At 42.3% G+C, this 13170-nt stretch overlaps 1 protein-coding gene across 1 annotated transcript in view; it reads right to left on the reverse strand.

Annotated features, from left to right (window-relative positions):
• The window catches only part of LOC138643437 (neural-cadherin-like), a 108677-nt gene that overhangs the window by 50077 nt on the left and 45430 nt on the right, over positions 1-13170 (reverse strand). Inside the window, 4 exon segments of the mRNA XM_069732349.1 lie at positions 9060-9187; positions 9507-9721; positions 11957-12234; positions 12352-12587. Coding sequence (XP_069588450.1) covers positions 9060-9187; positions 9507-9721; positions 11957-12234; positions 12352-12587 — 857 coding nt within the window.

Here is a 13170-nt window from a genome sequence, read left to right on the forward strand (position 1 = left end):
CACCAGTGAGAATGATGATGACAAGGTACATGCAGTATCTATGAAAGGAAAGACAGGACCAGACTACCCTATAAACACTGTCCACTGCAAGTATTGTGGGAAAAGACATGAGAGAGACAAAACCAAGTGTCCAGCATATGGGGAAACCTGCAGGTCATGTGGCAAGAAGAATAATTCCTCTGCTGTCTGCAGGCAAGGAAGAGGCAAACAGTACAGACAGCTCCACACTGTGACACCAGACACTGACAGTGCAGAGGACATCACATGGCTACAAATGCAGTCTACAACAGAGAAAGTCAATGTAGTCGGGCAGTCAGTAGTGAAGGATGCCAAGCAGCTTTATGCAACATTCTTGTTGGATGAGAAGCCCATTAGATTTCAGCTGGATTGTGGAGCAAGCTGCAATGTAATTTCATTTGATCTGCTAAACAAACAGGTTTCTATTGAGCCAACTGACAAGGTACTGGTGATGTACAACAAAAGTGTTCTGAAACCAATGGGGACATGTAAGCTAAAAATACGAAACCCATGTAACAGAAAGAGTTATAGAGTTGAATTTACCGTGTTACGGGGTGGTAACCATGTACCATTACTGGGAGTAAAAGCAGTTCAGGCAATGGACTTAATAAAAGTACAGTCTCAGAACATTATGTCTGTTGAAGTTGCCCAGGAGATACAAAGTCCAAAACTAAATGCAGAGCACAACTTGGACATGCAGAAAATAAAAGCAGAGTATGCTGATGTATTTGAAGGTGATGGATGCTTTGAAGGTAAATATAGGCTAGAAATTGACAACACAGTGCAGCCCACCAGATTACCTACAAGAAGAGTGCCTGTAGCGTTAATGCAACCGCTGAAAGTAGAACTGCAAGATCTACAGAGAAGAGGCATGATAGCACCAGTCCATAAGAGCACAGATTGGATCAGCAGTTTGGTCATAGTGCAGAAACCATCGGGCAAGTTAAGAATATGTATTGATCCTAAGCCACTCAACAAGGCGCTGAAACGAAATCATTACCCAATGCCAACATTAGATGATGTTCTACCAGATTTATCAAAGGCTAAAATATTTTCTGTATGTGATGTAAAAAATGGATTCTGGCATGTGGCCCTGACTGAAGATTCAAGTTTATTGACAACATTTTCTTCACCATTTGGACGCTTTAAATGGCTGAAAATGCCCATGGGACTAAAACCTGCTCCAGAGATATTCCAGCAGAAATTGATGCAGGCTTTGGAAGGACTTACTGGAGTGAAGACAATAGCGGATGATATCCTAGTAGTGGGAGAAGGTGAAAATGTGGAATCTGCAATCAAGGATCACGATCAGAAGATGATACAATTTTTGGACAGATGCAGAGAAAAAAACATAAAGCTGAATTTGGACAAATTCAAATTGAAAATGACAGAAGTGGCCTATATTGGTCATCGACTGACTTCAACTGGGGTCAAAGTGGATCCTGAAAAGGTGAGAGCAATACAAGATTTGCCTACCCCTACTGATGTTTCTGGAGTACAACGATTTTTGGGCATGGTGAATTATCTCTCAAAATTTTGCAGACATCTGTCAGACATGTGTGAGCCACTGAGACAGCTAACCCACAAAGATGTACGCTGGGAATGGACAGAAAGCCAGGAGACTGCTTTCCGAGCAGTAAAGAATGCCATTGCAGATACAGCAACCCTAAAGTATTTCGATCCAGATCGAGAAGTGGTGGTACAATGTGATGCTTCGGAAAAAGGCCTTGGAGCCACATTAATGCAGAACAAACAGCCAATTACATTTGCAAGCAGAGCCCTTACAACAACAGAGCAGGGATATGCGCAGATTGAGAAGGAACTACTGGCTGTGGTATTTGGGATGGAGAAGTTTCACCAGTACACCTACGGTCGACGGGTAACAGTGCAGTCGGATCACAAACCATTGGAGAGCATTACAAAGAAACCATTACTAAATGCCCCAAAGAGACTACAGCGCATGCTGTTGCGACTTCAGAAATATGATGTCCAGGAAGAGACTTACTGATTGCAGATACGCTAAGCAGAGCTTACCTTCCTATCACAAATGATGAGGAGGAAGACATTGAAACCATCAATATGTGTAACTACCTTGCAGTGTCAAAAGAAAAGGCCAAGCAAATCCAGACTTTTGCAGAGAAGGATAAAAGTCTCCAGAGTTTAAAGACTGTCATCTTGCAGGGCTGGCCAAAATACAAGCAGCATGCTCCGAGGGAAGTCTCACCATTCTTCCACATAAGAGATGAATTGTCAGTGCAGCAAGGAATCATCTTTAAAGGAGACAGGGCTGTTATACCTGAAGTTCTCAGAAGAGGCATATTGAAGACATTGCACTCTTCTCACTTAGGCATGGAAGGATGCCTACGTCGTACACGAGAATCAGTTTATTGGCCAGGAATGAATGACCACATAAAAAATTACATAGCACAATGTGAAATATGTGCATCCTGCAATGATAAGCAACCAAAGGAGACATTGCAACCTCATGAAATTCCACATAGGCCTTGGTCAAAAATAGGAACAGACTTGTTCACATGGAATGACAAAGAATACCTGATTACAGTGGACTATTTCTCTAACTTCTGGGAGGTTGATTTGCTGCAGGACACAAGGGCGAGAACAGTGATTAAAAAACTCAAGGCCCATTTTGCCAGGTATGGCATTCCAGATATCGTTTTCTCTGACAATGCGGCACAGTTTACGTCGGAAGAATTCAAAACTTTCAGTAAGAAATGGGAATTTGAACACCAGACGTCTTCTCCAAGATATCCTCAGAGTAATGGGAAAGCAGAGTCAGCAGTAAAAACAGCCAAAAGACTCATGCAGAAAGCAAACCAGGCAGGTGCTGATGTATATCTGTCTATACTGGATCATAGAAACACACCCACCCAAGGCCTAGACAGCAGTCCGGCACAGAGGCTCATGAGTAGGCGTACAAAGACACTAGTACCAACTGCGAGTCATCTGTTAGAGCCAAAGCTGCTGGGAAACATCGAAGCTAAATTACAGAAGAATCAAGCTAGGCAAGCTTTCTATTACAATAAATCTGCAAAGGATCTGCCTGAGCTCCAGAGAAATGACAACATTCGGCTGCAGCCAAGCACCACATTTGACAAACACTGGCAAAAGGCAAAGGTTGTCCAGAAACTGGGACCTCGGTCTTACGAAATTCTAACAGACGACGGAAGAAGACTAAGGAGGAATCGAAGATATTTGAGGAAAACGCAAGAAAGAGATGATTCATGGCCTTTTGAACAGTATCCAGACACCCAAGACAACGAGGCAGCAAGTACAAGTCAGGCACCAACAGTGACAGCTGACCATCAGGGTGAGGACTCTGGCCAGAGACAGACAATATCAGAAGAACTACCAGATGTACCAGATGTAGAAAGTGACACATCTTATATTACCAGAGCTGGCAGAATTAGCAAAAAGCCGGCGCACCTCAAAGATTATATCTAACTGGACGTACTAGGTTAATTTCTAACTTGGTCATAGTATACATTAGTTTAGTATCTTTTATTGTTCCTCTAGTTAAAAGAGAAAGGATGTAGCACTATGTTATATGTTCATGTGGCCTCTAGGGGTCTCACTACTTTTATGTATGTTCTATATTCTTTGTTTGGAACTTGTTGGATGTTGTTGTACTCGGAATTCATGTAATGGAGGTTGAGACATGATGTGAATAAAGAGCCTGGAGATACTCACAGAGTGTGATTTATGACAGGATTCATCAAACAGAACACACTAGCATAGTATTACCGAAATACCGGGCATGTAACATTTGTACCCATTTTTATTTACAATACATAATCTTCCTTCTGTAAAAAATACTTTCATTGCTGATTTACAACCCCTAAGTGAAGCCTTTCCATTCCAAACTGCTGCTATGATTGTCTGCCATGTTACAGATATAGTACGGCCTGGTCACTGTCTCTATAAGCCTCTTTTACACATCAGTTTTTAGCCGTCAGGCACAATCTGGCTAATTTTGAAAAAACCGGACAAGTAGAAAATTGTGAAAAACTGATGCAATGGATCCGTTTTTCTGCTGGATCCAACTTTTTTTTTATCCGGGGATAGAGTTTGGACTGAGAGAGAGAAAGAGACCAGAATGTAAAATGCATGATTTATTTAAAAAAACGGATGGATAGCTGTATTCCATCATTTCACCTCACGTTTCATCCGTTTTTCACTGAATCCGTCGCTGTGCGTTTTTTTGCTGGACAGAAAGAAACGTTCCTCTGGCCGCCAAAAAACTAATTTTCAATGGATCCCGCAAAAAACGGATGAAACATGAGGCCATCCGTCGCAATCCGGTGCTAATGCAAGTCTATGAGAAAAATACGGATCCGTTTTGCTGGATCCATTTTTTTCAAAATTCGCCGGATTGTGCCTGATGGAAAAAAACTGATGTGTGAAAGGGGCCTAAGACTCACATTACGCCGGACACCTTTCTCTTTCCCTCTCTTCCTTTTCGCACAGCAGTGTTGAGGCTGATGTCATCACAGGACTTTAGTAAGTAGCGTATTGCCGGTAGCTTCCTGTTTGGTAAGATATTACAGTCTAGCCATACATGTTAGATAGATGTCAGCTGAGCTATCATTTGGCAAACAGCTATCTCTCCCGACTCCCCTCATACATACATGGGAACGCTCTGATTTAGAGAGACCCGTTACCAGAAGTATCTGGCAACGGCTTATCTCCATGCTGAACAAAGGATCTGGTAGCTGGAATACAGTTGCCTGATCCTTTTGTTCTGCGTGGGAATAAGCCACCTGTCATGGAGATAAGGGTACCGTCACACTAAAACGACGCTGCAGCGATACGACAATGATGTCGATCGCTGCAGCGTCGCAGTTTGGTCGCTGGAGAGCTGTCACACAGACAGCTCTCCAGCGACCAACTATCCCGAAGTCCCCGGTAACCAGGGTAAACATCGGGTTACTAAGCGCAGGGCCGCTTACTTACATTCCTGTCGCGTCCCTCGGCGCTGTGCTTCTCTGCACTGACAGTGAGCGCTGGACAGCCAGAAAGCAGAGCGGTGACGTCACCACTGTGCTTTACGGCCGGCCGGCGCTCACCAGTCAGTGCGGGAAGCTGAAGGCGAGGGACATGACCAGACACCGGGAATGTAAGTATGTAGGTTTTTTTTTTTTTTTACATTTACACTGGTAACCAGGGTAAATATCGGGTTACTAAGCGCGGCCCTGCGCTTAGTAACCCGATGTTTACCCTGGTTACCAGTGAAGACATCGCTGAGTCGGCGTCACACACGCCGATTCAGCGATGTCAGCGGGAGATCCAGCAACGAAATAAAGTTTCAAACGATCTGCTACGACGTACGATTCTCAGCGGGGTCCCTGATCGCAGTAGCGTGTCAGACACAGCGAGATCGTAAGGATATCGCTGGAACGTCATGGATCGTACCGTCCTAGCGACCAAAGTGCCACTGTGTGACGGTACCCTAAGTCGCTGCTACATATGTCCCCCTATATAATCTTTGGAGATACTTGGGAGGTCGCCATACATACACAGATGATGGTCAGCCAATCCCACAAAATTGCCAAGTTCTGCTGACTTATGTAATGTGTATGGGGGCCTCATCACTTTCCTCTATCTTTTTATCTGCGCCAGAAGCTGAAATTAGCAGGGAAGAAGTAAAATCAGATGATTTTTCATTTCTATTGTCATCCGTATGTAATCTGTATGTCTATTTCTTACATCCATGAGCCATCCGTATGTCTGTCTTTACATCCATGTACATTCTCTATGTCCGTTTTGTACATCCATGTGCCATCTCTATGTCCGTTTGTACATCCATGTGCCATCTCTATGTCCGTTTTGTACATCCATGTGCCATCTCTATGTCCGTTTGTACATCCATGTGCCATCACTATGTCCGTTTTGTACATCCATGTGCCATCTGTATGTCCGTTTTGTACATCCATGTGCCATCTCTATGTCCGTTTTTGTACATCCATGTGTCATCTGTATTTCCGTTTTGTACATCCATGTGCCATCACTATGTCCGTTTTGTACATCCATGTGCCATCACTATGTCCGTTTTGTACATCCATGTGCCATCACTATGTCCGTTTTGTACATCCATGTGCCATCTCTTTGTCCGTTTTGTACATCCATGTGCCATCACTATGTCCGTTTTGTACATCCATGTGCCATCACTATGTCCGTTTTGTACATCCATGTGCCATCACTATGTCCGTTTTGTACATCCATGTGCCATCTCTGTGTCCGTTTTGTACATCCATGTGCCATCACTATGTCCGTTTTGTACATCCATATGCCATCACTATGTCCATTTTGTACATCCATGTGCCATCTCTATGTCCGTTTTGTACATCCATGTGCCATCTCTATGTCCGTTTTGTACATCCATGTGCCATCACTATGTCCGTTTTGTACATCCATGTGCCATCACTATGTCCGTTTTGTACATCCATATGCCATCACTATGTCCATTTTGTACATCCATGTGCCATCTCTATGTCCGTTTTGTACATCCATGTGCCATCACTATGTCCGTTTTGTACATCCATGTGCCATCACTATGTCCGTTTTGTACATCCATGTGCCATCTCTGTGTCCGTTTTGTACATCCATGTGCCATCACTATGTCCGTTTTGTACATCCATATGCCATCACTATGTCCATTTTGTACATCCATGTGCCATCTCTATGTCCGTTTTGTACATCCATGTGCCATCTCTATGTCCGTTTGTACATCCATGTGCCATCACTATGTCCGTTTTGTACATCCATGTGCCATCTCTATGTCCGTTTTGTACATCCATGTGCCATCTCTTTGTCCGTTTTGTACATCCATGTGCCATCTCTATGTCCGTTTTGTACATCCATGTGTCATCTCTATGTCCGTTTTGTACATCCATGTGCCATCTCTATGTCCGTTTGTACATCCATGTGCCATCTCTATGTCCGTTTTGTACATCCATGTGTCATCTGTATTTCCGTTTTGTACATCCATGTGCCATCTCTATGTCCGTTTGTACATCCATGTGCCATCACTATGTCCGTTTTGTACATCCATGTGCCATCTGTATGTCCGTTTTGTACATCCATGTGCCATCTCTATGTCCATTTGTACATCCATGTGCCATCTCTATGTCCGTTTGTACATCCATGTGCCATCACTATGTCCGTTTTGTACATCCATGTGCCATCACTATGTCCGTTTTGTACATCCATGTGCCATCTCTATGTCCGTTTTGTACATCCATGTGCCATCACTATGTCCGTTTTGTACATCCATGTGCCATCTGTATGTCCGTTTTGTACATCCATGTGCCATCTCTATGTCCGTTTTGTACATCCATGTGTCATCTGTATTTCCGTTTTGTACATCCATGTGCCATCTCTATGTCCGTTTTGTACATCCATGTGCCATCACTATGTCCGTTTTGTACATCCATGTGCCATCACTATGTCCGTTTTGTACATCCATGTGCCATCTCTTTGTCCGTTTTGTACATCCATGTGCCATCACTATGTCCGTTTTGTACATCCATGTGCCATCACTATGTCCGTTTTGTACATCCATGTGCCATCACTATGTCCGTTTTGTACATCCATGTGCCATCTCTATGTCCGTTTTGTACATCCATGTGCCATCTCTTTGTCCGTTTTGTACATCCATGTGCCATCTCTATGTCCGTTTTGTACATCCATGTGCCATCTGTATTTCCGTTTTGTACATCCATGTGCCATCTCTATGTCCGTTTTGTACATCCATGTGCCATCTCTATGTCCGTTTTGTACATCCATGTGCCATCTGTATTTCCGTTTTGTACATCCATGTGCCATCTCTATGTCCGTTTTGTACATCCATGTGCCATCACTATGTCCGTTTTGTACATCCATGTGCCATCACTATGTCCTTTTTGTACATCCATGTGCCATCTCTATGTCCCTTTGTACATCCATGTGCCATCTCTATGTCCGTTTTGTACATCCATGTGCCATCTCTATGTCCGTTTTGTACATCCATGTGCCATCACTATGTCCATTTTGTACATCCATGTGCCATCTCTATGTCCCTTTGTACATCCATGTGCCATCTCGATGTCCGTTTTGTACATCCATGTGCCATCACTATGTCCGTTTTGTACATCCATGTGCCATCACTATGTCCATTTTGTACATCCATGTGCCATCTCTATGTCCCTTTGTACATCCATGTGCCATCTCTATGTCCGTTTTGTACATCCATGTGCCATCTCTATGTCCCTTTGTACATCCATGTGCCATCTCTATGTCCGTTTCTTACATCCATGTGCCATCACTATGTCCGTTTTGTACATCCATGTGCCATTTATATGTCCGTTTTGTACATCCATGTGCCATCTGTATGTCCGTTTCTTACATCCATGTGCCATCTCTATGTCCGTTTCTTACATCCATGTGTCATCTCTATGTCCGTTTTGCACATCCATGTGCCATTTATATGTCTGTGTTCTACCTCTGCACGGCATCTGTTTTTTACATGAACAATTTAATAAGTAATAAAAGGCCAAATACATTTTCCGAAGTTAATAATTGCAATGGATCCGTGAAACAATACATGACGTGCGGATGGTAACCTGTATGTGTTCCTTTTTTTTGCATACCTATAATGGGTGAATTTGATCAGAAGTATGGATCAGAGTAGTGCCTGCTGAAACTGCTTGCGTGCCGATCAGTGCCTTTGTAAAAACATTCATGCTCAGGTCCTTGTTCTGTCCGTACTTTCTCCGCCTTACATACGGACAGCACACTGATGTTTAATACGCTCGTCTGAATGAGCCCTAACAGGAAGAAAGCTGCCGGTCAGAGATGGAGGACTTTTATAAAACATTGGGCTCTAATCTGAGCAATTTACTTGGAATTTGATAAATTCCAAAGTTTAACCAAATCCTCAAATCTTCGTTCTCATCTCTATATTATTCCACTATAAGAGGCAGTTTGTGTGTTGGTATAAAAGACGCGCTGTGAGTATAATAAAGGGATGCGTGAGTGTTTTATACCTTTCCATTACTCAGGATCTTTATGTTATGCCACTGGCGATCGGACACATTCCACTTCTTGTTGAATTTCAGGAGGAGAGATCCGGAGCCATGGTTAATAGCCAAGAAAGGAGATCCATGTTGAAGCTCTGTATGAAACACACAGATACATGCTTATATAGAATAGGATAGAAAATAAGAGCTGTCCATTATTATCTCCACCATACAGTACAGTATGGTATCAATTATTGTCACATTATCCTCTCTTAAAAGGAAGTAAAAAACGGAAATAAAATCACTCATACAATTATTTAGGGGGATGAATTATCCCTGCAAGATAGATTTCACTATTTTAGTTATACATAAAATAATATATTTTTTCACTGAGACCTTGGCCACGCAGATGGTGCACCGTGGAGCCCTTGCAACCACAAATGACCAGGAAATGTCCATGTATAACAGTCTCACCTACTGCAATGAAATCTTCTGACTCCCCGTGGTTTTTGGATGCCATAGGACCATTGTAGAGAAGAAGACCATCAGCTTCTTCACTGATGAAATCCAGGGAGATCTGACTCTCAAAGCAGAGAAACATTGGAGGGAACCAGGCAAAGCCTTGCCCTGAAAATGAGTGTTTTGTTTGCTGACATTCTGGTCCATGGAAAGCAGGAGAACATGCACACCTGACAAACAAATGAGACCGCCAATATTACAAAACATTAATTTCATGAGCAATGGTACATTTTCCCAACAGTGTAAGCATTATTGCCGCTATACAGAGGAAAATGAAGGCCATCTTAGTGCACCAGAAATGAGTAAGGTGTTGAGGTTTTTAACTTTTAACTTGATTTAATAAACGTACAGTTTTTATCCAGCTGGTTGTGCTGGAAACTAAAGCACACAAGTGCCGGATAGTTATTTACTTTTTTATACAAGAGGTGTAAATCACTTTATATACTGTATTACATTACGTGCAATTGCTTTATGTTTATCTGCAGCAGTGAGCGATTAGGATGCTTTTTAGCACCTAAATAATCCTTTTAGTACAATACTAGGTGATAATATGCAATTGTGAGTAACTAGGATGCTATTCAGCACCTGAATTATTCATTAAGATTTTTACGTGTTTAAACCCAGTGAAGGAACACTTAATTATAGAGCCACCTTTACTCCTTTTAATTGTCTATCCAAATATGCCGGTTGTTTACCCTCCTTAGGGTTATAATATGGTGAGATTTTGAATATGTGGCTATTTTTAACTTTTTTGTTATAATTTCTCAATAAAAGATTATTTGATCTAGTATGGATGTGATTGCTTCTTTGAGGTGACGGTTATTGTACCATCTTTTGTGTGCTTTAGTGTTGTTAGGAAGTTTTATCGGAGAGATAGGACATTATTAAGTAATTCTGTGCCGGAAACTACCCTAATTTATTTTCTTCTATCACCAGCAGATACGGCACCCACTGGTTTCTGATTACAGCAATGGATCCATCTATACTTCCAACCCTCCCCCTCTCTCTTTTTGTACATTTTTTTTCATTCAGTTTGGGTCCAACAGCTGAGCACTGAGACCCCAACCTATTGCTGTTGTGGTGCTCTTTTGTTCACCCTCTGAACAGAGTGGCAGTGCACATCTTCACCCATGCTCCATTCACTCTCTGTGGGACTACTAGAGCTAAGAGAGCACCGAACTTGGCTCTCTCCAAAAATGCTATCTCATTGATTAGAGAAAATGTCTTCAAATTGAATTAGGTGATAACTTCTTGCAACTGGAATACCAATTTAGGTTGGTTGAGGCATTTGACCAGTGAGTCAACTACCGGACATGCTGCTGTTTGTGCATGAAAAACATAACGAGGAGGGATGGGGCAGATTGGGAAGCAGGAGAGTTTGTCAAGTCTTACTGCACTTTCACACCATAACCATGCCAAGACTGACATACTTGACCATATCAAATAGTGATTTCTACCATTCACATGAATTAATGCAATGTATAATCATATGGTCAATTCTTTCGATTTCATTCAATTTGCCTTTTCAGAGAGGAAGAGTACTTGAACTCTACTGCCAACTATTGAAAGTACCAATCATAAAACTCATTATCCACCATTTAACGAGCTTTGCTTTGCCTAATTTCACATTTCTCCCAGTGAATTCTCTGAGCTCAGAGCTGCACCGTGAGATTTTTCCTCACTGTGCTAGCTATGATCTCACCGAGGTCACCTTAGTTCAGGGACCCAGCTGGGAACACAGCTTGAGTGACCAGCGATAACCCTGATGACTTTATCACTAGTCACTGAGGCCGAGCTTGCAGCAGCTCATTCACCCGCGGTTCTCAGCCTGGACGGTCAGATTTTGGCACCGTTCAGGCAGAAAACTGTTTATCCCCAGACATGGATTATGGAATGGGACAGAACATGGACAGATGAGGGATATGGTTGTTTTTTATCTTTGTTTTTTTTACAGGAGACATTGGCTTCAGTGCAATTAGGCATTAAGTAATTTTGTTGTTTATTATTTTATGATTTTTACAGGAGATGAGGGCTTCAATGGAATGGGCGTTAGGTGAGTATAACTGTGTTTGTTATTTCTAAATAAAAACGGAAAAGTGTGTTTTTTTATTTCAAATAAAAGGCTTTATTCTGACTGTGTATTTATTTACAATATAAGTATAGGATTAGTAATTATCCTATGTCTTATAGACACCCCTCCGTTACTAAGTAGTGGGTTTGATGTTACAAAGGTGACATCAACCGCCACGTGACAAGTGGGAAGAGCCGGGCAAAGCGTCAGAACCCGAGCCCAAACTTTTTTTTAACTATTCGTCTGAACCCGCCATCCAGGGTTCATAGCCAATCTCTATTTAGCAATCATATAATCCAAGAAACTGTCAGTTTTCCAGATTTCCATACGTTACCTATATCCGAGCTCCGTGTCCACACAGGTACCCCCATTCAGACAAGGATTGGTGAGATATGAGGAGCAGGAAAGGTGTTCATTCTCCCGAGAAGCACAGGAACATTGGAAATATGTTGCAACAGTCACTGACCCAAAGGAGACGTTGTCAGTTCTGATCATCGTTGGGACATGTTTATATAGGTTTCTAATGACACATCCCGCCTTGTGGCTACACTGTGCATTCCTGCACTCCTCTTCTCCAATCTGAGTCACCTGGATGCCCAATGCCGATTCTAACTGTGGAGAATATGGAATCTTTTAGTATAGCGATCACACCAATCTATGTACATGAAATATACCAAAATGGCAAAAAAACAGAGAGTCATGAACTTAGATACAAAATTTATGTAAGACCTTGTCCCGATGCAGAGCAACAATTCCATTCAACTTTCCAGGCTGGTGATAGGGCGGTCTGGAAATGGATATCCAAATGTCTGTAAAGTTGGACAGACCAGGAACATTCAGTACACTGAAAAGCTGGACATCATCTTCTGCACAGGATAGGATTTCTGTCAGGAGAGTCTTCATCTGCTCATATTTACTGATTTTCACACCTTGTGTCTGAGCTATAAATTGTTCTGCGCTGATACCTGGATCAACAGGAAGAAATAGCAAAGCATCCTCCATTCAAATTAATGGAATAAAATGAAATAGATTTTCCAATTTCTTTTGATTAACTTTTTTTAATATGTAACCTACAGTGTAAATCTACAGATCTAAGATGGATATATATATTTGAGTTCAAACTTCTCCAAATAATACCAGTGAAGAATGGATCAGCTACCATACACATCAAATGATTAGCAAGTGCCTGTTCGGTGCTCTATGGTTTAGTTCCAATCCCCTAAATTAACGTTTTGAGAAGGATACATCATCCAATATCCTCTCCGGAGCATCTCAACAAGCTCTGAATACATCTCAAGTGATGCAGAACAGGGATGAAGAAAGGATGCTGCAGAACCTCTTGACTGACAGAGATATAGGGTGTGAATTGCATGCTGGGTCAGTAGGTGGTCTGTGCCAGTGGGTAATGGAAGGTGCTAGGCAGGCCTCCTTGCCTGTACTGTACTGCAAAGCTGACTATGGAGGTGGAGGGCTGTATGGATATAAGCCACCGGGTCAATCGACTGTCACTGGAGAACTAATGAGAGTGCGCTAAGGTTTAATGGTAAA

The sequence above is a fragment of the Ranitomeya imitator genome, chromosome 6, assembly GCF_032444005.1.
Source record: "Ranitomeya imitator isolate aRanImi1 chromosome 6, aRanImi1.pri, whole genome shotgun sequence".
Taxonomy (NCBI): domain Eukaryota; kingdom Metazoa; phylum Chordata; class Amphibia; order Anura; family Dendrobatidae; genus Ranitomeya; species Ranitomeya imitator.